The sequence below is a fragment of the Mauremys reevesii genome, linkage group 9 (assembly GCF_016161935.1).
Source record: "Mauremys reevesii isolate NIE-2019 linkage group 9, ASM1616193v1, whole genome shotgun sequence".
Taxonomy (NCBI): domain Eukaryota; kingdom Metazoa; phylum Chordata; order Testudines; family Geoemydidae; genus Mauremys; species Mauremys reevesii.
This window is the reverse complement of record NC_052631.1, coordinates 41416835-41441258: the sequence shown is the minus strand read 5'-3', so window position 1 is coordinate 41441258 and position 24424 is coordinate 41416835. Positions and strand designations below refer to the sequence as shown.

The 24424-nt window shown below is 40.6% G+C and overlaps 1 protein-coding gene across 12 annotated transcripts in view; it reads right to left on the bottom strand.

Annotated features, from left to right (window-relative positions):
- PIK3CB (phosphatidylinositol-4,5-bisphosphate 3-kinase catalytic subunit beta) overlaps window positions 1-24424 on the bottom strand; it is a 224566-nt gene that overhangs the window by 93870 nt on the left and 106272 nt on the right. For 9 of the 12 annotated variants that reach the window (XM_039488094.1, XM_039488091.1, XM_039488099.1 and 6 more), the window contains one exon: window positions 20418-20601. In XM_039488094.1, the coding sequence (XP_039344028.1) occupies window positions 20418-20570 (153 nt within the window). In that variant the 5' untranslated portion in view covers window positions 20571-20601. Of the gene's footprint in view, window positions 1-19907; window positions 20042-20417; window positions 20602-24119; window positions 24245-24424 lie in introns of those variants that run through there. The other 3 variants (XM_039488093.1, XM_039488101.1, XM_039488102.1) reach the window with 3 other exon arrangements.

Genomic DNA, 24424 nt, shown 5'->3' with positions numbered 1-24424 from the left:
CTATTAGAATCCGTAGGATAAGCAATGGTCACAGGACTCCAGCTTCCTAGCCACTGTTACATTTGTAGGCACCATGACACAAGTGGGTTTCAAAGAAAAATGTAGAGAAGGACAACATAATAGTCTTTTGCAGGTAACCCACTATTCATAAGGGTCGGCATGGAAGATAAGCCCAATTCTAATCTTCCTTTTTTTTTTCTCCAGCTGAATACCACTGGAGTTACTGCTAATTTACACAAGTGCACATAACTTCAGAATCAGGCCCCCGACATTGAGTTATACTGCTCCTACTCATTTCAACATAGAAAACTAGTTAATATTTCACTGACATCCTTTAAGATTTTTTTAAAAGCAATTTTCATTTTTACACTTTCCTAAATTGCATCAATATAAGCATCATAACAGGAAAGCTGAAATCACTGACCAGGGCCGCCCAGAGGATTCCGCCCGCGGCGGGGACCCCCCCCCCGCCGCCGAATTACTGCCGGAGCTGGACCCGCCGCCGAAGTTCAGCCTGGTCTTCGGCGGTAATTCGGCGGAGGGGGGTCCCCGCCGCGGGTCTTCGGGGCACTTCGGCGGCGGGTCCCGGAAGGGAAGGGGCCCCCCGCCGCCGAATTACCGCCGAAGACCGGGCCGAACTTCGGCGGCGGGTCCCGCTCCGTCTTCAGCGGTAATTCGCCGGCGGGGGGGTCCTTCCGCTCCAGGACGGAAGGACCCCCCGCCGGCGAAGACCGGGAGCAGAAGAAGCTCCTGCGCCCGGCCCCGCAAGAGTTTTCCGGGCCCCCCGAAGGGAGTGAAGGACCCCGCTCCCGGGGCCCCGAAAAACTCTGGTGGGGGCCCCTGTGGGGCTCGGGGCCTGGGGCAATTTGCCCCTCTTGCCCCCCCCTCTGGGCGGCCCTGTCACTGACAGAAAAGGAGTTCTGTCTCTTCAGCTACTGTTCAAGTCTTGTGTATAAAGTTTTATACCCTAGCTTTCCTAAAGCTTTTTTGGAACAAGAACTAAAGAACAAATAGTGTGATCTCATAGGTATTTTAAATCTTCGGCTAAACAAAGAACGCTTCAAAGTGCTGCTGTTGAGTAGAGCCAGTTTTTCTATAGATTTTAAGGCCAGAAGGGACCATTAAATCATCTAGTCTAACCACCTGTATATCACAGGCCTTTAAAATTTCACCCAATCTCACCTCTGTGTTGAGCCTTAATAACTTGCATTTGATTAAAGCATATCTTCCAGAAAGGCAGTCAGTCTTGATAAGAAAACGTCAAGAGATACAGAATCCCAACAATTTCCTTGGTAGTTTGTTCAAATGCACAAGTACACGCTCACTGTTAAAAATCTGTGCTTTATTTCTAATTTTATGTTGTCTGGCTTCAGCTTTCAGCCATTGGTTCTTGTGATGCTTTTGTCCGCTAAACTAAAGAACACTTTTGTTATCTGCATTTTCTCACCGTGAAAGTATTTATACACTAATCAAATCACATCTCAATCTATTTTGATTAATTAACCAGACTGTCAGCTCTAAGTATCTCACTGGCATTTTCTCCAGTCCTCCAATCATTTTGGGCTCTTTACTCCATCTTTTCTAGTTTTTCAACATCCTTTTAAAAATAGGAAGCAAATATGGTATTCCCGAATAGGCCTCACCAGTGCCATATAAAGAGGTAAAACGAACTCCCTACTGCTAATTCACTACTCTTGTTTATACACTCAAATGATCTCATTCTTTTCAGAGTCAGTGCTTTCCAAGGAACAGTTCCCCCATTCTACAGATATGGCCTGCATTCCTTTTTCCTAAATGTATAATTTTGCATTTGGCTGTATTAAAATGCATTTTATTTGAATAAGCCCACATTACCAAGCAACCCAGATCACTCTGTATGATTGCCCTGGCCCCATTATTATTTATCACTTCACCAATCTTTGTGTCATCTGCACATTTTATCTGCAGTATTTACTTCCAGATCATCGATAAAAACTGTTTAATAGCAGTAGGCCTCATACAGATCCCTATGGCACCCCTCTCAGAACACCCCCATTCGATGATGACACCTCCACGGATGACTACTTTTTGAGATCTGTCACTTAGCCACTTAACCTATTTAACATATGCTCTATTGATATCATATTATTCATGCTAATTTTTAATCAAAATGTTGTGAGGTACTAAGTCAAACACTTTATAAAAATGTCTAAATATATTATATCTACACAATCATATTTTGTAAACCCAATTTGTAATCTCAAAGAACAAAATAAGATGCTTGATGAGAACTGTTTTCCGTAAAACCATATTGACATTATATTCCTATCCTTTAATTCTTTATCAGCTTAATGACATATGGATTTTTCCATTATTTCACTCAGAAATAATGTCAGGCTAATCAGTTCATTGTTACCTGGGTCATCCCACCTGTCCTTTTTTAATATTGGCACGTTAGCACTCTTCTTATCTTCTAGGGTTTCCACCATACATTTATTTGATTGCAATGTAAAATGTATTCCCCTTTTCATTTAAGTATTCAATTATTAGTGAAGATGTCATTTACTCTAAAATACAAGAGAACAACTGCATATGAAATTATTTTAATATGTACAGAATGTCTTATTTTATGAAAGGGGAAAAAAGTGATCTGGGCATCTACAGGTCTGTCAGTTTGACATCTTTTTGCAAGATCTTGGAAAAAATTTTAAAGGAAATAGTCGTCAAGGACATTTAGGTCAATGGTAATTGGGACAAAATACAACATGGTTTTACAAAAGGTAGATCATGCCAAACCAACCTGATCTCCTTCTTTGAGAAGGTAACAGATTTTTTAGACAAAGGAAATGCAGTGGATCTAATTTACCTCGATTTCAGTAAGGCATTTGATACGGTTCCGCATAGGGAATTATTAGCTAAATTGGAAAAGATGGGGATCAATATGAAAATTGAAAGGTGGATAAGGAACTGGTTAAAGGGGAGACTACAACGGGTCATACTGAAAGGTGAATTGTCAGACTGAAGGAAGGTTACTAGTGGAGTTCCTCAGGGATCGGTTTTGGGACCAATCTTACTTAATCTTTCTATTACTAACCTTGGCACAAAAACTGGGAATGTGCTAATAAAGTTTACGGATGACACAAAACTGGGAGGTATTGCCAATACAGAGAAGGACCGGGATATCATACAGGAAGATCTGGATGATCTTGTAAACTGGAGTAACAGTAATAGGATGAAATGTAATAGTGAAAAGTGCAAGGTCATGAATTTAGGGATTAACAACAAGAATTATTGTTATAAACTGGGGAGGCATCAGTTGGAAGTAACAGAGGAGGAGAAGGACCTCGGAGTATTGGTTGATCACAGGATGACTATGAGACGCCAATGTGATATGGCTGTGAAAAAAGCTAATGCGGTCTTGGGATGCATCAGGCAAGGTATTTCCAGTAGAGATAAGGAGGTGTTAGTACCGTTATACAAGGCACTGGTGAGACCTCATCTGGAATACTGTGTGCAGTTCTGGTCTCCCATGTTTAAGAAGGATGAATTCAAACTAGAACAGGTTCAGAGAAGGGCTACTAGGATGATCCAAGGAATGGAAAACCTGTCATATGAAAGGAGACTCAAAGAGCTTGACTTGTTTAGCCTAACCAAAAGAAGGCTGAGGGGAGATATGATTGCTCTCTATAAATATATCAGAGGAATAAATACCAGGGAGGGAGAAGAATTATTTAAGCTCAGTACCAATGTGGACACAACAACAAATGAATATAAACTGACCATCAGGAAGTTTAGATTTGACAAAGGTTTCTAACCATCAGAGGAATGAAGTTCTGGAACAGCCTTCCAAGGGGAGTAGTGGGGGCAAAAGACATATCTGGCTTCAAGACTAAGCTTGGTAAGTTTATGGAGGGGATGGTATAATGGGATAACCTAATTTTGGCAATTAATTAGTCTTTGACTACTAGCAGTAAATATGCCCAATGGCTTGTGAATGGATGTTAGATGGGGTAGGATCTGAGTTACTACAGAGAATTCTTTCCTGTGTGTCTGGCTGGTGAGTCTTGCCCACATGCTTAGGGTTTAGCTGATCACCATATTTGGGGTTGGGAAGGAATTTTCCTCCAGGGCAGATTGGCAGAAGCCCTGGGTTTTTTTTGCCTTCCTCTGCAGCGTGGGGCACGGGTCACTTGCTGGAAGATTCTCTGCACCTTCAAGTCTTTAAACCATGATTTGAGGACTTCAATAGCTCAGACATAGGTTTGATACAGGAGTGGGTGAGTGAGATTCTGTGGCCTGCATTGTGCAGGATGATTATAATGATTATAATGGTCCTTTCTGACCTTAAAGTCTATGATTCTATGAAAAACATTAAGCCACCACCGTGTCAATATACTTCTCATAATCAGCTCACTGGAAACTAAAATATCTCATACTGCAGATCTTTAAATGTACTACACTGACCATTCTTTGAACAGAGGATTTCCCTCTCAAAAGCAAGGTACCTGCACTGCACATGTCCCTATATCACCTTCTCTATATGCTGCAGCCATGGTCTGGAAGGACCAACTCTGCAGATTAAAAAAATAGTTCCGTCTTCATGGTTATTCAATTATTGGCCTCTGACATGCTGACGAATGCCAACAAGGGTGCTGACTGTGCTGTGGTCACTTGTTCACTAAGTAATGGTTTGAGAAAACCACCGTTTCATATAGTTACAACCATCCAATGATAGTTTAGGAGCCCACAGATCACTGCTGACATATACTCTATTTAAACCATTGAATTAGAGGTGAAAAGCCTTCATTATTTCATTAGCACTCCTCTGACCCACCTAGCCTATTTAGACTATAGACATGGGGTTTTTCCCTCCTTTTTAAGGGGACTTGGGCTCCTTTACATCTCTGCCATCTCTTGAAAATCTTCCCCTTTTATCCTGACCTTTTAATTCCCCACTTTGCCTACAGATCTGGTCCTCGTTCTGGTCAAAGTCTCCCTCTGGAGCAAATTAAAAATCCTACTTTACTTAGCAGGTGATTTTTTATACAGCAATATAAGGATCTCCAGTGGAAACTGAACATACCATTTCTATGACTCTACCAGCCTGAGGGAAAAATAAAAGGATGATCTTTGGAGCTCTGAAGTTTGCAACTGGGATTCCCTTGATTTTTGAGACCTGTAAAATATCAATACTAATCTCAGCTAGTTTGCTTCTGTAGTAAAGGATGTTTCTAGCCTCTCATTGTGGACAGCCTTCACAATATAAATTAAGCATTCAGGCAGAAAGTTTCTATTTTATTTTATTTACTTTTTTAAAAAATAATTTATATATTTAGTTTTAGGTTATTTTTAACAGGTGATACATGCACCTCTAGCCCCCTGAAATGATGCCCGAGACCAATTAAGGCCAGAGGTACGAGAGAAATGTTGCTTCAAATAAACATTTTGCTGGTCATTCTCTGGGTACTTGCTCCAGCTTTGGAGAAATGCACTTTAAATCAAGATCAACTGAGCTGTCTCACTAGATGACCAAGTCAGTCCATGCATCTAATTTGAATAAAATAGGGCTATTGTTTATTTACAGTAAAAAAAAGATATCCAATTCTGTGTTGCTAGAAACAAAAGGTATGTTTCGCAAGTCTTCAACTGTTATGCTCTGCAATGTTTGCTTATATTCCACTAACACTTTTTGAGACTGGAATTAAGAATCTCCACTGAAGTTTCCATTGTAAAACGTTTGCATGATTCTTTTGGCTATATGGAAGTTGCTCTTGACCTTTCCAATACTGAATTTCCATCTTTATGTTTATCAGCCCTAGAGGCTGAGTTCTTCATATGGAAAACAGCACCAAAATTATTCAACTTTTTATACTTTAAGAAAAGCCACAAAAATGTTACTTTCAGTGCATTTTATGAAACATTTCAAGTTGATATGAAACAAAACATTCATGCTCTTGGCACATACAATGCCACATCTGTTTAATCAATACAAATTTGTAAATGTTCTTCATATTTGTCAAGCATGGACAGACAAAAAATAAATCCAATTACAAAAAGACTTTAAAGTGTATATTTTTTGCACATCAAATATTTACAGCAGGCCTCTTTCAGTTGGCTTCATAATTACTTATTACGAAGACTATCCTCTCTCAAAATTGAATTAAAAGAGGTGTTTAATATAATACAATTAATGCTTTATTCAAAGGGCCAGATAGGAGAGGGATACTTTACAAAATGAAGCCTTAAATGAATATATTTGAATTTGATGGCTGCAAGTCTCAGACGTAAATTAAATAGCCGGGGCTTGATTTATGAAGGAGGAACCTTGAGTTATGTGCTTAAAATATGAGCACAGAATTAGCAGCCTAAAGGGTCAATGGGAGGTGCGGGGGTGGGAGGGAGAGATAGTATATTAAAACTAAAAGAAATTTAAGAAAATTTCATTAAAAATTTAGAAATGAACAAAAATATCCATTCATGATTTTACTGATATATATGAAAATTAAACTGGGCCTGAGTGAAAACAAAACTTCAATACATATCCAGTTTCCAACTGTCAGATGAACTACTTCAGAATTTTCTTCATTTTCTTAAAGCTCCTAAAGTTCTCCTGGCAAAACAATTCCCACATAATTTCAAAACTCAGACTATTTTAGGGTCACTGATCCGTGGATTCACAAATCTGAAGTTGTGTCTCTTTTTTCATGTATTACAGTTAAAAACCACTATCTTCTTGCATCATTTTATTGTCTACAATCTGTCTTGCACATTGTCCAGAGAGATGGGCAGCAGACTGGGATTCCATAGACTTGATTCAATTCCCAGCAATGCCACAGACTGCCTGCATCTCTATGGCCCCAATTCTTGATTGTCCTGTATTTTGTGTAGTCATGTACATCAGTGCAATGTGGATGTATGATGCTCCATTCTGATCTGTACATGTGTAAATGACTACACAAGGTGCAGGGCAGTGGAGAACTAAGGGCTCTGGGGCTCAATTACCCCTTCTCTAAAAGGGAAGGGACCAGCATGATCATCTAGTCTGATCTCCTGCACATTGTAGGCCACAGAACCTCACCTACCCACTCTTGTAATAGACCCCTAATCTCTGACTGAGTTACTGGAGTCCTCAAATCATGGTTTAAACACTTCAAGTTACAGAGAATCCACCATTTACACTAGTTTAAACCTGCAAGTGATTCGCGCCCCAGCTGCAGAGGAAGGTAAAAAAAAACAAACCAAAAAACAAACAAAAAAAAAAACAACAGGGTCTCTGACCCAGGAAAAAATTCCTTCCTGACCCCAAATAGGAGCATGTCAAATAAATCCTCTCCATCCTTGGTATTTATCCCTCTGATTTATTTACAGAGAGCAATCATCCCTCTCCTCAGCCTTTTTTTGGTTAGGCTAAACAAGGCAAACTCTTTATGAGTCTCCTCATAAGGCAGGTTTTCCATTCCTTGGATCAAACTAGTAGCATTTCTCTAAACCTATTCCTGTTGAAATTCATCTTAAAGAAGGGAGACCAGAATTGCATGCAGTATTCCAGATGAGGTATCACCAGTGCTTGTATAATAGTAGTAACACTTCTGTCTCTACTGGAAATACCTCACTTGATGCATTGTAGAACTGTATTAGCCTTTTTTCATAGTCGCATCACACTGGTGGCTCACAGTCGTCCTGTGATCAACCAATATACCCAGATCTGTCTCCTCCTCTGTCACTTCCAACTGATAGGTCCCCAGCTTATAGCAAAAATTCTTGTTAGTCCCTTCAACTTTGCACTATGAAATTATTAAGTTTTATCCCATTTCTATTACTCAAGTTTACAAGGGTGTCCAGATCATCTCGTATGATATTCTGGACCTTCTCCATATTGGCAATTCCTCCCAACTTTGTGTCATTTGTAAATTTTATTAGCACACTTCCACTTTTTGTGCCAAGGTCAGTAATAATGTTAAATAAGACTGGACCCAAGACCAACCCCTGAGGTATTCCACTAGTAACCTCCCACCAGCCTGACAGTTCACCTTTCAGTATGACCCATTATAGTCTCCCCTTTAACTAGTTCCTTATCCACCTTTCAATTCTCATATTAATTCCTATCCTCTCCAATTTTCCATGTGGAACGGTATCAAATGCCTCACTGAAATTCAGGTAGATCTTTAGTCTAAAAATCAGTTATCTTCTCAAAGAATATAAAAAGAAGGTTGGTCTGGCATGATCTACCTTTTGTACCATGTTGTATTTTATCCCAATTACCGTTCACCTCTATGTCCTTAACTACTTTCCCTTTCAAAATTTGTTCCAAGACTTTGCAAGACCTGAGGGTGGTTAAGCACTGGAACAAATTGCCTAGGAAGGTTGTGGAATCTCCATCATTGTCTAACTTGCTCTTAAAAATCTCCAAACACCTGTCAGAAATGGTCTAGATAATACTTAGTCCGGTCATGACCTCTCGAGATCCCTTCCAGTCCTATGATTCTATGATGTAATTAAGGTCAAACTAACAGGCCTGTAGGTTCCCTGACGACTTTTTTTCCCTTTCTTAAAACTAGGAACTATATTAGCACTTCTCCAGTCATAGGTTCTGACCCCCAAAGTTACAGATCCATTAAAAATCCTTGTTATTGGGACTGCAATTTCATGTGCCAGTTCCTTTAATATTCTCGGATGGAAATTATCCGGGCTCCCCGTTTTAACATAAGAATACAAGAACAAAAGAACGGCCCTACAGAATCAGACCAAAGGTCCATCTGGCCCAGTATCCTGTTTTCCGACAGTGGCCAATGCCAGGTGCTCCAGAGGGAATGAACAGAACAGGCAATCAAGTGATCCATCCCCTGTCGGACATTCCCAGCTTCTGGCAAACAGAGGCTAGGAACACCATTCCTGCCCATCCTGGCTAATAGCCATTGATGTACCTATCCTCCATGAACTTATCTAGTTCTTTTTTGGACCCTATTATAATCTTGGCCTTCACAACCTCCTTTGACAAGGAGTTCCACAGATTGACTGTGCGTTGTGTGACAACATACTTTCTTTTGTTTTAAACCTGCTGCCTATTACTTTCATTTGGTGACCCCTAGTTCTTGTGTTATGAGAAGGAGTAAATAACACTTCCTTATTTACTTTCTCCACACAGTCATGATTTTAGACCTCTATCATATCCCCCCCTTGGCTGTCTATTTTCCAAGCTGAAAAGTCCCAGTCTTATTCATCTCTCCTCATATGGCAGCTGTTCCATACTCCTAATCATTTTTGTTGCCCTTTTCTGAACCTTTTCCAATTCCAATACATCTTTTTTGAAATGGGGCGACCGCATTTGCACTCAGTATTCAAGATGTGGGTGTACCATGGATTTAGAGAGAGACAATATGATATTTTATTACACTGCTCTACAGCCAAAATGCTTCTGAAATAAATGTAGTCAAACTTTACTAATTCTGGGTCACTGAGAACGAAAATGATGCTTAAAATTGTTGATTGGCTCTACTTTTCAAGTTATGCTATTGGGTCAGTATATATGACCCTTGACTTGGGAATAGCGGAGGATAAGTGAGTTATAAAGGGAAGGGATCTCAATTTAAACCAGAAATGACTAAAAGTCATCTTTGACTGGATCTATGAATAAATCTATGACTGGGTTTGGACAGTACTTGCTTTTTAGGCAAAACAATGAATGATGCTATCTGAAGCTGGTATTGCGTCATACATGATATGAATTGCATCATGTTATTCCTAGAAGTCATGGATGATGCAATCATAAAAGAAAGTTACTCACCTTGCAGTAACTGAGGTTCTTTGAGATGTGTGTCCCTGTGGGTGCTTCACTCTAGGGGACGGTGCGTCCCGGCGCCGTTGATCAGAGATTTTCGGTAACAGTGCCTGGTTGGGGCGCACGCACCCAGATGGTATCTCCTGTCTAGTTGGAATCTTCCTGAGTGCGTGCACCCCACATCCTCCTCAGTTCCTTCTCTACCGTGGAGAGTCATCACAGTGCTCCAAAGTAGAGGGGAGGGGGTGGGGAGTGGAGCACCCACAGGGACACACATCTCGAAGAACCTCAGTTACTGCAAGGTGAGTAACTTTCTCTTCTTCTTCGAGTGCTGTCCCTGTGGGTGCTCCACTCTAGGTGAATGTGTAGCAGTACCCACTATGGCCGGTGGGACTTTGGAGATATGGCAGGGAGTACTGAAGATAGTACTGTATGACCTACTATTGTGTCTGTCGTGGTGTCTGGCGTTAGAGCATAGTGTTTTGCAAACGTGTGTTCAGATGACCATGTAGCCGCTTTGCAGATATCAGGAATGGGAATGTTGTGTAAGAAGGCAATGGATGCCGACATGGCTCTAGTGGAATGAGTTCTAATGTCGTCGGGCGGTTGAAGGTTCTTTGCATGGTAACAGGATCTGATGCAGTCAGAGATCCACTTGGATAGACGTTGTTTATAGATAGCCGTCCCTTTCGATCTTTCAGTAATGGAAACAGAGTCATGGCGACTTATGAAATGGTTTAGTCCTGTCTAAATAAAAGGCGATTGCTTGCCTGAGGTTGAGAGTATGCAGGGTTGCCTCTTGTGGAGTCTTGTGAGGTTTGGGATAGAAAGTAGGTAAGTATATAGGTTGGTTGAGGTGGAAGGTCGATACCATGTTAGGAAGAAATTTAGGATGTGGTCTCAAAGTGACTTTGTCTTTGGAGAAGATTGTGTAGGGAGGGTGGGCCATCAGGGCGCTCATTTAACCAACTCTCCCTGCTGATGTTATGGCAACTAAGAAATGCACCTTCATGGACGTATGGAGATGAGAGGTAGCCAAGGCCTCAAATAGAGGTTTCATGAGAGCATGAAGAATGAGGTTAAGATTCCATGCAGCCGCTGTTGGGTAAATTTCAGGGTAGAGATTTTTCAGGCCCGTTAGAAAGCGTTTTATGGTGGTGTGGGTAAAGAATGAATAACTGTCTAATAGGTCATGGAAGGTGGTAAGCGCCATCAGGTGCACTTTGATGGAGCTGAGCGAAAGTCTGTCCTGTTTTAGATTCAGGAGGTAGTCTAGAATGTTAGGGAGGGTCACGTTATTGGGTGCTAAGTGATTACGTGAGCACCAGAGGGCGAAATGCTTCTCCTTCTGCAGGTAGGTTTTACGAGTGGAGTCTCTCCTACTGTGTAGGAGGACATATTGGACTTGCTCGGAACAGGCTAGTTCATGGGTTTGGAACCATGAAGGAACCAGGCTGTGAGGTGGAGCTTTTGGAGCTGGGGGCGAAGGACCCGTCTGTTGTCCTGGGAAATGTGTTCTGGCCTGTTGGGGAGAGCCTGTGGGTGACGGGAGGACATGCAGAGTAGGTAGGGATACCACATCTGTCTCGGTCAAGCTGGGGCAATAAGGATGACCTGGGTCTTGTCGTCCGCAATATTCCGAAGAACCCTGTGTAACAGAGGGATTGGTGGAAGGCGTACAGGAGGGAGCTGTTCCATGGTATGAGGATTGCATCTCCTAGGGATGCAGTCCCGAGTCTCACTCTGGAGCAAAAGGGAACATTTTCGATTCTGGGTTGTGGCAAAGAGATCTATTGACGGGGTGCCCCAGAGGGAGAAGAGTTGTTGGAGTACTGCGGGGTACAGTTCCCATTCACGTTGTGTCAAGAAGTGCCTACTGAGTGCATCGGCAGTAGTGTTGTGGCAGTCTGGTAGGTAGGAAGGGATGATCTCTATTCGATGTCGTATGCACCAGTTCCATAGTTTAATGGCTCCCCTGCAAAGGGAATGTGATCAGGCTCCCCTTTGTCTGTTTATGTAGTACATGCATGCTGTGTTGTCTCTTAATGCCCGAAGAGATTTGTTCTTTATGAGAGGAAGAAAGTGAAGGCATGCTCGCCTCACTGCTCTGAGCTCCAAGAGATTTATGTGTAGGCGCATCTCTGATGCGGACTACCGGGCTTGTGCCCTGTGTTCCCCTAGATGCGCTCCCCAATCAATCAGGGAAGCGTCCGTGGTGAGCATGAGCGTTGGGGAACATTGCCGGAGGAAACCCCTGTGCAGCGGTTTTCTGGAGTTGTTTATCAATGTCGGGAAGCTATAACATTGGGAGGAGGAGTTAGCAGCATTCGTAAGGTGTGTCTGTTGGGTTTGGAATTGGAATTGAGCCAGCCCTGGAGACATCTCATGTGTAGCCTGGCGTGGTGAACCACGAAGGTGGTGGCTGTCCTGTGACCAAGAAGCTGTAGGCAGAGTTTTGCCTGTGCCCTGGGACGAATAAAGAGCGTACGTTTGAGCTGCGTGATAGCGAGGAATCTGTGATATGGGAGCGAGGCCCTGCTCTGGATTGAGTCAAGATGAGCTCCGATGAACTCGATCTGTTGTTTAGGTGTCAGGGTGGATTTTTGGATGTTTATTTGGAGGCCTAGGCTGTGAAAGAGGGAGATGGCAAAATGGGTAGCTTGAAGTGTCTCGCCATAGGAGTTGCCCTTGATGAGGCAATGGTCCAGATAGGGGAACAGCGTGACCCCGTGTTTGCGGAGATGAGCCACGTCTACGGCTAGAGTCTTGGAAAAACTCTTGGTGCTGTGGCGGGTCCGAAAGGAAGAACTCTGTATTGAAAATGGTCGTGACCGATTGTGAATCATAGAAAGCGTCTGTGAACTGGATGGATTGATATATGAAAGTAAGCATCCTGTAGGTCAAGAGCTGTGAACCAGTCCCCTTGATCCAGTGTAGGTATTATTGTGCCCAGTGTGACCATCTTGAATCTTTGTATCCTCATGAATTTGTTCAGTCGGTGTAGATCTAGTATAGGCCTCCATCCTCCAGTCTTTTTCTGAGTTAGAAAGTAACAGGAGTAGAAACCTGTCCCTTGATTTTGCAGTGGCACAGGTTCCTCTGCACCTAGTTGTAGAAGATGCGCCACTTCTGTGCGAAGTAAGTGGTCATGAGAAGGGTCCCTGAGGAGGGACGGGGAAGGGTAGGAGGGTAGGAGAAAGTCTGTCCTTATCAAAAGGGAGATCCTCCATTTTGGTCTGCAGTTCTTTGGGGATGCCAGATGCAGAGAGCCATGAGGATCTGCGCATAACCACAGCAGTTGCAGTTGTACGGACTGCTGTGTCTGCCATGTCTAGAGAGATGCCTGTAGGGCCGTTCTAGAAATCAGTTGGTTCTCAGTCAGGATTTATTTGAAGTCTGCTCTCCTATCCTCTGGAATGTAGAAGGCAAATTCAAAAGTTTATTGTAAATATCAAAGTCGTAACTGAAGAGGGGTGCAGAATAGCTTGCAATTCTGAATTGTAGTGTGGAGGACGTATAAACCTTGCAGCCCAAGACGTCAAGGCATCTAAGGTCCTTCAGGCTTGTCTCCCGTTGAGACACTCTCCTTGGCCATCTCTAATTCATAATGCCAGGAGCTTCAGGATTCAAAAGATGCATCTCCTGCCAGGACTCCCTGCCATGGACAGACGGGCACTCATACTGTGTGAGGTGCCTTGGGGACACCCACATCCCTGTGAAGTGCCTCCATTGCTAACTAACTATGTAACCACTAAAGGAAGGGAAACAACTGGGATGTAACTAATAATTATTTCTATGTTCTTTGTTACTGTTTCCTATAGATACCAGGGAAGAGAAGGCAGCACTGCCCTAGGATCCGTCTTTGGCCAAGGACGGTTGAGAAGGAACTGAGGAGGGTGTGGGGCGCACGCACTCAGGAAGATTCCAACTAGACAGGAGATACCATCTGGGTGCGTGCGCCCCAGCCTGGCACTGCTACCGAAAATCTCCGATCAACGGCGCCGGGACGCACCGTCACCTAGAGTGGAGCACCCACAGGGACAGCACTTGAAGAAGAACAAAGCTTACATCACTCTGCTGAACAAATTGCCCTATATCAGCTCCAGAAATCATACAGTGTCGTGCTCTCTTATTTGTCAGTGTTTGATTTTGCAAAGGGACACATTTCTGGTTAGCCAAAGTGAGCAGAGATGCCTCGTACTTGTGTGAACAGTGCAGATAACTTCTGCTACGTTTGTGGTGAAGTGACTTTTGCATCACAAAAGCGCAGTATAACCACTATGGTTAAGAAAGCCTATCACCTTTATTTTGGCTGCAAAATTGGAGATCAGGACAAGAGGTGCGCCCAACACATATGCTGCAACACTTGTGCAACAAATCTTCGCCAGTGGTTGAAGAGGAAAAGGAAATGTATGCCTTTTGCAGTGCCAATGATTTGGAGAGAGCCAACAGATCATACCAGCAATTGTTACTTCTGCATGGTGCCTCCAGTTGGGAAAGGTGTGTCAAAGAAGAAAAAGTGGACTGTGCATTATCCAAACATTCCATTAGCTATACGCCCAGTACCCCACGGAGAAGGACTGCCAGTTCCTGATGCACCAGAATCATTCTCACTTGAGTCAGATGAGGAAGAGGATGAAACTTCTGGTCCTGAACCATCAATGTCACAGGACCCACATTTTCTCCTCCTCTGAACCACACCTCATAACACAAGGTGAACTGAATGACCTTGTCAGGGATTTGGAACTACCCAAGAGTAAGGCAGAGCTGTTGGGCTGCAGACTACAGCAGTGGAATCTCCTGGCAGGTGATGTTAGGGTTTCCATGTTCCGTGACCGTCAAAAGGATCTTGTCCCATTCTTCTTCATGGAAGGTGATCTTGTAGCCTGCAACAACATCGATGGTATGATGGCAGCCCTCAACGTCGTTCACGATCCAGATGGGTGGAGACTGTTAATTGATTCATCCAAGACGAGTCTTAAAGCTGTTTTACTGCATAATGGCAATGTTTTGCCATCAATTCCAGTTGGTCATGCAGTCCATATGAAGGAAACCTATGACAACATGAAACAACTTTTGAGGTGCATAAACTATGACCAACATCAGTGGCAGCTTTGTGGCAATTTGAAGGTTGTTGCTCTCTTGCTTGGTCTGCAGACTGGATACACAAAGTACTGCTGTTTTCTCTGCGAATGGGATAGTCGTGCAAGAGATTCCCACTACATCAAGAAAGATTGGCCACTCCGACAGTCATTGGAGCCTGGGAGGAAAAGTGTTCAGCATCCACCACTTGTTGAATCAAGGAAGATTTTGTTACCACCCTTACACATCAAGCTGGGTCTGATGAAGAACTTTGTCAAGGCCATTGACAAAACACAAGCAGCTTTCAAGTACCTCCATGGAAAATTTCCAAGGTTAAGTGAAGCTAAGATAAAGGAAGGTGTCTTTGTTGGTCCTCAGATTTGTGAACTTCTTCGAGATGATGCATTTGACCATGCACTGCGTGGCAAGGAAAAGACGGCATGGAAAGCCTTCCAGTTAGTGGCAATAAATTTTCTCAGAAACAACAAGGCAGACAACTACAGGTTGTTGGTGGAAAACCTCCTCAAGGCATACAAAAGCCTTGGTTGCAACATGTCACTAAAGATACATTTTTTGCACTCTCGTCTAGATTTTTTTCCACCGAACTGCGGAGCAGTGAGCGACAAGCACGGCGAGCGATTTCACCAGGACATTGCAATAATGGAGAAACGCTATCAGGGCAAACGGAGCCCATCAATGCTTGCAGACTATTGCTGGACAGTGACAAGAGATGCTCCATTTAATGAATACAAGAGACAAGCCAAGAAGCGCTGAGTAGACACTGAATAGGACTAAACTATGTACATAATAGTTTTTTGCCTTTTGTTTCATAATAAATTTTAGTTATATAACCCTTTTGCTGATTTTTAAAGTGTTACATAAACAGGACAGGTGAAATATTATCATGTAAAGCAACCATAAACACATGAAAAGACCTAGGTTTACAATTTATGATTAAAACTCTACTATCTACACAATATACATAGACATAAAATGTAAAAACTTAAATATCTTAGAAACAGTAGCCAATCAGTTGTTTTAATTGTCATATTTGAATTCAGCACATCAAAATACATAATAAATATCACATTTTATCTCTGAAGCAGATGACTTCTCAAAAATTGTAGACCAGTGTTATCATCTATCCCTTTCTTAATGATTCCCAACATTCTGTTCACTTTTTAGACTGCCGCTGCACATTGAGTGGATGTTTTCAGAGAACTATCCACAATGACTCCAAGATCTCTTTCTTGAGTGGTAACAGCTAATTTAGACCCCATCATTTTATAGTTGGGATTATGTTTTCCAATATGTATTACTTTGCATTTATCAACACTGAATTTCATCTGCCATTCTGTTGCCCAGTAATCCAGTTTTGTGATATCTTTTTGTAGCTCGTCACAGTCTGCTTGGGACTTAACCATCTTGAGTAGTTTTGTATTATCTGCAAATTTTGCCACCTCACTATTTACCCCTTTTTCCAGATCATTTATGAGTATGTTGACTAGGACTGGTCCTAGTACAAACCTACGGGGGACATCACTATTTACCTCTCTCCATCCTGAAAACCGACCATTTATTTCTACCCTTTGCTTCCTATCTTTTAACCAGTCACCAATCCATGAGAGGACTTTCCCTCTTATCCCATGACAGCTTACTTTGCTTAAGAGGTGGTGAGAGACCTTGTCAAAGGCTTTCTGAAAATCTAAGTACATTATATCCACTGGAACTCCCTTGTCCACAGGCTTGTTGACCCCCTCAAAGAATTGTTCACACTTCCCCAACAAATTATGTTTATCTATGAGCCTGACAATTTTGTTCTTTACTATAGTTTCAACCAGTTTGTCCAGTACTGAAGTCAGGCTTACTGGCCTGTAATTGCCAGGATCACCTCTAGAGCTCTTTTTAAAAATTAGCTATCCTAATTTTTATAAATTAGCCATTTGGTACAGAAGCTGATTTAAATGATAGGTTACAAACTACAGTTAGTAGTTCTGCAATTTCACATTTGAGTTCCTTTAGCAACTCGCTCATCCAGTGGCCTCACTGATTATTTAGCAGACTTCCTGCTTCTGATGTTCTTAAAAAAAATTGCTATTACTTTTGGATTCTTTGGAGCTGTTCTTCAAATTCTTTTTTGGCCTTCCTAATTATATTTTTACACTTCATTTGCCAGAGTTTATGCTCCTTTCTATTTCCCTCACTAGGATTTAACTTCCACTTTTTAAAGGATGCCTTTCTGTCTCTCACTGCCTCTCTGTCTCTCATTAGCCAAGACAAGCAAGATTAGCTGCTTGGGGCAACCTAAGAGTCCCCTTATTTTAAGCTCTGAGGCAAGATGGAGGAGGGAGGAGAACAGGATGGGAACAGAGGCATTCTATTGTAGATTTAGAAGCCCACTGAAAGTTTCAGACTGTGTCATCATTTAGGAATGAAGTCCATGGCAATCGTGAAGAGTTTAACTGAAAAATAGAATTTAAATGAAGTAAGGTGAGATGTTTCTTTCCACTCCTGAAATCATAAGCACTTGAAATTTGTAATCTGTACAAGTACAATTGTACAAGTACAATCTGTAATTTGAACACTAGGTAATCCCTAGGACACATGGAGATTAGGGAGCCCCTCTACTTTACTGGGTAAAGGCTCACTGAGTATCTCAAGTTAAAGCTTTTTAATGCCTTTTTCATGATCACTATCCTTATGGCCAAGGAACATTTACAACCATTTTAATAGTCTGACTCAGCATTTTCAAAATTCTTCCCCTAAAGAAACCAAGAAAAAAAAAATAAAACAGCATAAAACTAACACTGCTTTTAATTTTTTTAAAGTTTTAATCTTTTTTTAATCTTTTAATTTGACTTGTCATATCGGGTGCACTCTGACTCCTAGCAAAAGCAGACCAGATAACTAGGCCATAACCTCCTCAGAGAAACAACTTCTCCTACATCTGTATGGTCCTCAATAAATAAAAGTAATAATAAAAGACAGACAGTAGAGCTAAAGGAATAGGTTCATTTGTGCATCCGTGATGACAACGAACATAGCACCTTGGGTTTCTTTGTGGATCTTCCAGCTGAGGATGTGGGTCTTTATCAGCCCTGCTTTAAAAGGACTGATACTGAAAGCTCTAAGAAAGAAACATAAAACCAATGTATGGGTAAGGTTTAGGCCTGTTAGCCCCTCTTTTAAAGAAGTCTTCTACTGAGGTAGAGGACTTAGATATGCTACGCCTCAACAGTCAAAATATGGCACCGAACTTAGGTTAGAAATTAGAATATTATATGAACTTCAAATCCATGGTGCAAAATAAAACTGGAATCCCACCTAGTATTTTTTAATACTTTTTAAAAGCACAGTACAATACCTATGCTTGGATATCAGCAAAGAGATCTCTTACAAGTCAGTTTTATGACCTTCGAGTTTAAGAATGCAGAAGACTGTTTTTGTACATACTTCCCCCTACCATGCATTCAATCTATTACTCCTTAAACAAAAGCAGATCAGCCCCATTGCTTCAAGTTAAAGAACAAAATAACTAGGAATGCTGGGAACCAGATTTTATTCTATTCATCCTTTTACAATTATGCAAGACATTCATTTGCTGGATGGACTGTTTACACCAGTCTTTTGAAAAATAAAAATACAGTAATACATCCCAAAGTAATTAAAAAGACTTGGGGGAGGAAAAGGTAAAAGCCCTCTTTGGTACAAACATTACAGGAACATTAAAACCAGCTGTTTCTAGAACACTAGAGCAAGGATGTTCCAAGTTCATTACAGGAAAAAAGCATTTAACATGTTTAATAATCAAGGCTTTCACTCTCTTTACAATGATGCCCCAAATAAGGCACTTCTAACAACCCTCCAGAAATTACTACTACTGTCAATCAACATACTGGAACCCAGGGACCTTAGATGAAAAGAACACTGCCAAATGGAAATATTTTATGCGGTGTTGTTGTAGCCATGTTGGACCCAGGATATTAGAGAGAAAAGGTGAGTGAGGTAATATCTTTCATTGGACCAACTTCTGTTGGTGAAAAAGACAAGCTTTTGAGCTTACAGAGTTGGTCCAATGAAAGGTACTACCTCACCCACCTTGTCTCTCTAAATGGAAATATTGTCAATTAAAAAAAAGCATAGTTAAAATACTATCAGACATTACACCTTCCTTTGAGTCCACCAGAAAAGTTGTGGTTTTACAATCATATCTACCTATGTCTAAAATCATAGAATCATAGAATCTCAGGGTTGGAAGGGACCTCAGGAGGTCATCTAGTCCAACCCCCTGCTCAAAATGGATGTGTCTCTTGTTTTTGTGTCACACACAAATAGCAAACTGAGTTACTACAGAGGAAACTGAATATGGGTATAAAGTGCTGTTGATGCCTGAAAAACTGAGAAAAATGGAAAACATTTTCTTTAACCTATTTTGCTTACAGTAATCTTAGATGCAACTTTCAACAACAGTTAAAAAAAATCAGGTGTGTGATTTTTCTAAATTTAGCTGTATCCCTTAAAGAAAGTTATATTCACAATACATACGCTTTGCTGAACCAACAGCTACACACACCTAAATGCATTGTTCCATTTTCCAAAGCCACAGCTAGACATGCTCACATTAGAGATCTAGCTCAGAGTTTCTACACTGCACACTCCATGTGTGCCTCCAAAATATATGCTAAATGAAAAATAAATTGTTTTATTAATTAAATAACATTAACAGAAGTACTTTAAATCTTTATAGTCAAAACATGGTGCATACCACAGAGAACCTAAACCTAAAATCTGTGCAAGGATCCAGCAGAAAAATTCTGTTCTCAGTCACACCAATATATATCTTGAGTTACTCCACTGAAGTCAATGGTGTAACTCCAGATGTATGGAGGTATAACTGGGAGTACACTGGCCCCCATGCTTCTAGAGCAGACTAAATGAAACTTGCAGGATTTCTAAATTTTAAGAAAACCTCCATTTTGAGTTAAATATTAAAATAATATATTCAGGAGAATAGCCCATGTGTTATTTATTTTAATATTTAATTTAATTCATTTTGCAATGTTCTCACCCTTTCAGTCTTCAATGTAGATTTTTTGGGGGAGGATGGATGGGGGAGACAATGTATAATTTCATCATAGATTTGTCACGTAGAGAAGTTAAGGTTCTTGCTGATGATTAAGGGGTGGTTGCGGTTTTTAGTCCCTGAGAAGGCACAGGAAGAATTTAGGGATTGCGAGATGGGCACAGCTAGATTCAGAGCTAATTTAATAAGCAGTGAAATAGTCAATGCTGACATTTAAATTGTCATCATTAGGTTTCAGAGGTAACACTTGATCAGACGAATGGGAGCAGTTCACACTTCTTGGAGCTATTGTTTCATGCGGTCTACAGTCTAAGACAGATATCACACCAGTTTACATTTTATTCACTTTATAAAGTTGCACCTTGGTTTCATAGATAGGAACAAGCTTCTAAAAGCTTACTTGAAGACTTGTAAATAACATTTTATATATAAAGTACTTCTTAACAAAATCAGCGATGGAGCTCATCTAAAATAGCAAGCCAATCACTAATTTACCTGTTTAATATGGCATATGGTGGCATCTCGAGGTACATCCAGGTTGATGTATGTTCCAGTTGGGAGCAAGAAATCCACAGAAATTAAACCATCAGCTCCTATCTGTGAATCCACTGCCCAGATGTCAAGGATGTCTGTCATGGCAGGAGGCATTATGGAACCTGAATATCATAACCACATGGCCCTAGGAAAAAATTAAAATTCAGTAAAACTCAGCATTTTATAATCAGACATTTTAAATTCTTCTGAGATTTTGTATGGGTCTGCTTGCACAAATCATCTTGAAAGACTGGAGCCTAAGGGTTACCAATTGTGGCTGGACGTATTCCTGGATGTTTCATCAAATAACATAACCTTTAATTAAAGGTTAATCTTTAATTCCTGGAGACTCCAGGACAATCCTGGAGGGCTGGCAACCCTACTGGAGCCTGAGAAGCTTTATACTGCAAATATATGCAAGTAATCAACTTTGTAGGCTGGTACTCCTATTCATCTCAGAGACTACACAAGTGACTAACGGTACTTCTTTGTGGTTGCAGGATCAAGGCCTAAATTACCAACTACGATTAATTATATATACATACACATTTTTTCACTATTTTACCTACCTACCAACCTCTGTTTAAAGTAAAGTAGTGGTCAAAAACTTGTACAGATTAGAAATGGTTAAAATACCAAAATGAATAGGAAAATGGACCAAACAAATCTGTTTATATATCTGAATATATGGTAGCATGTATATTTTAACAAAATGTATGTTCTACTGCATTCTATGATGTTATCAGGAATGATCATAAATATTTACATATTTCTGCAATATTTAAAATTTCAACTAATTCCAATCTATTCTAGGTAGGTGTTCACAACCATAATAATAATAAAGTACATATTTGTACTAAGATAAGATCCTAAATATTACTGGGAATATTTCTGAGCTTTCAAATCTAAGATTATAGAAATTAACGTATTTCATAAAATGTGGTGTTCACATGTATATAAATTAAAAATGTACAGATTAAGAAATCAATTACATTCATAGTATCATGTGTGATATTGAATAAAAGTACAAGAGTGGAATATTTATTTTTTTCCTATTGAACTAATGAAAATATTCCTCATATTAATACGAGGAACTGCAACATTAGTGGAGTAAAAAACACTACTTTTGAGTTGCATATAAAAAAAAATGTGTAAACTGAAAATATTTTCTAACTGATTTGATTAACACTATTTTCAAAACTGGTGGTAAAATGTGTGACATTTAAAATCAAAGTTTAAGTTGTCATTTTCAGATATCTTAAACATCATAAAATGACAAATTCTGAGTTAGATAAAATGAAATCCCCCCCCAACATATCTGCTTTCAACATTTCCTAAAACAATATTTTTTATGCAGGTAAAATGCATGCTGTACATACAATGTTCAGCGATATAGAAATATAAAAACAAAGCACCTCTCTCCTTCAAATACTTTTTATATTTAACAAGCTTACACTGGCTGCTATCTACTCACAAATAGAGTGATTAAGGATTATAAAAGCAACATGTTTATAAGTCTATAAAACCCCTTATTGGGGTTTAATGTCATTTTTGTCTAGGGGCACGAATCTCCTACTCTGTCTTTGGGAGGGTGATAGAGTTCTCATTTGCTATGAATCCGGCTAATTACCACATCTAATTGCACTGACTAGACAACAAAAGAAACTCACACACAATCAACACCAATATGAATCAGTTCAGTTAGTTCCTTCGGCTTGATTTCCCCATCTTTGTATTCTGAGGCCTGGTCTACACTTGGGGGGGGAGGGGGGGGGAGAAATCAATCTAAGTTATGCAACTTCAGCGACATGAATAACGTAGCTGAAGTCGACATACTTAGATTGACTTACCATGGTGTCTTCACTTCAGTGAGTTGACTGCTGCCGCTCCCCCGTTGCCTCTGCTCGCGCCTCTTGCCGAGCTGGAGTACAGGAATCGATGGGAGAGTGCTCGGGGATCAATTTATCGCATCTAGACTAGACACAATAAATCGATCCCCGCTGGATCGATCACTGCCCGCCGATCCAGCCGGTAGTGAAGACATACCCTGGGTCTCTTTCTCACCCTCCCAACAGTCCCGCCAGTTCTTCTCTTCCCCAAATACTATCTTTCCATCACCCTCACCTCCACCCATACACTATCCCTTCTATATTCCTCAAAAGCATCACTGCATTCAACATTACCCTCTAGTTGAGGAAGGCTGGACAATGCTCCCTCCAGACCCAGTCAACACTGTTCCATTTACTATAGGGTGGGGAGGGTCACAAGACTGCAGCAAAGCACTCCTTCATAGACAAAACAAGCTGCCTTTGTAGCACTCCAAACCTTTTTATACAACAATATGAGATGAGGGAATCACAGTCTGTCCAAGAATAAAAGTCTGGTACTAGCAATCTAGTCACATCTCTTCTGCTTTTATCCTTCTTTCCTTTCTCCTTGTTTCTGCTCTGTACTCTGGGATCAGACCTGTATTATTTCACCACTAGGCACTTCTAATACAACATCAGCAGGAGAAGTGGGATTTCAACTTTAAGGATATCGGTTTTACTCAGCTGCTGTGCCTTCTGGAGCCACAGAAGTGCTATGTGCAAGAGCAGCAGACTCAAGTGTGATCCTCTTCTGATACATTTATGTGCAGGGAAATTAAAAACAAAATGCAGCAACTGCGATGAAATCAAAATGCTGACTATTGCTGTGCTAACAAATCTACCTTTGATGTAGTGTCTTGCTGACATAGGATTACAGCAAAATGTGACTATCATTACAAAAAAAAAAAAAAAAAGTCCCTCCTGGATGTAGGGATGTAAAATGTTAACTGGTAAGGATTAGTCTTACTGATTAACCCGCATTAACCGTTAACCCCCATGCCGGCCAGAGCACCCCAGCCGCCCCGAGCGGCCCCAAACCTAACCGCCCTGGTCCTTTAATCTGTTAACCATTTAAATATTTTTAATTGTTTAAACAGTTACATTTTTAAATGGAAGTAAAGGTATCTATACATGTGGGTACATTCAGAAGCAATATATTATAGTTTGCGAATTATTTTTTGTCAGTCATGGAATCAAATTACAGTTAAATAATAGTTATGCTGTGTGACAAGTTCATAAACACCCACAGGCTCATGGAATACACATCTGCACCCACATCACAAAAAACAAGCTAGTTAGTTACAGTCCAGGTTTTACACACACACACACACACACACGCTCAGTTCAGTCCGAAAGAAAAGGACTGGAGCCATTTCAGAAGGTTTCTGTTCATCTCTGTAACATCTATATGGAACCACAAAAATCTAATTGTTAGAGACAGCCTGCATCGAACTAAAGATTCAGACTTAGTAACATTTTGCTTGTGGTCACTGAGATGGAGTAGCAGGGTTCACCTTAAAAACAAGTAGCTTCATTTATAACTTTTAGGAACACAAATGCTTACAAAGCAAAAAAAAAATTCTCAGCTGAAGACCAGCAAAAAACTTGGGAATTCCCATTTTCATTCTGGAATTTTTCTTTTGTTTCTTGTATATGGTTTCCAATCAGCTGGTCCTCAAAGCAAATCCATGTTGACTGAGATCATGTTAAAATTAAAACATATAGAAAAACTAACTAACCAAAAATGGAATTGGTGCCAGCATGAACATATTTAACATTAATCAGATTCACTTACCTATGTCAAGTGGAAAGTTTGCCCTGGCAACTGAGATTTTAAGCTTTTTTCTTTGAAGAAAGTTACATTTCAAGCAACTCTGGTTGCGGAGACAAACTTTTCAATATTAATATAAGATATCAGTTCTGGAAAAAAAAAATCAAGGGAAATAAATACATTAAGTTTTAAAATGATTTTTTTTCAATATTGCAAATTGTCTAGTATTTGTGTCTCCCCATTCAATCACCCTCACTGCTACTGTCTCTGGCATGTTATGCCGTAACTGGCAATTGCCCTGATTTTTAGTGACAGGAAATTCACTTGAG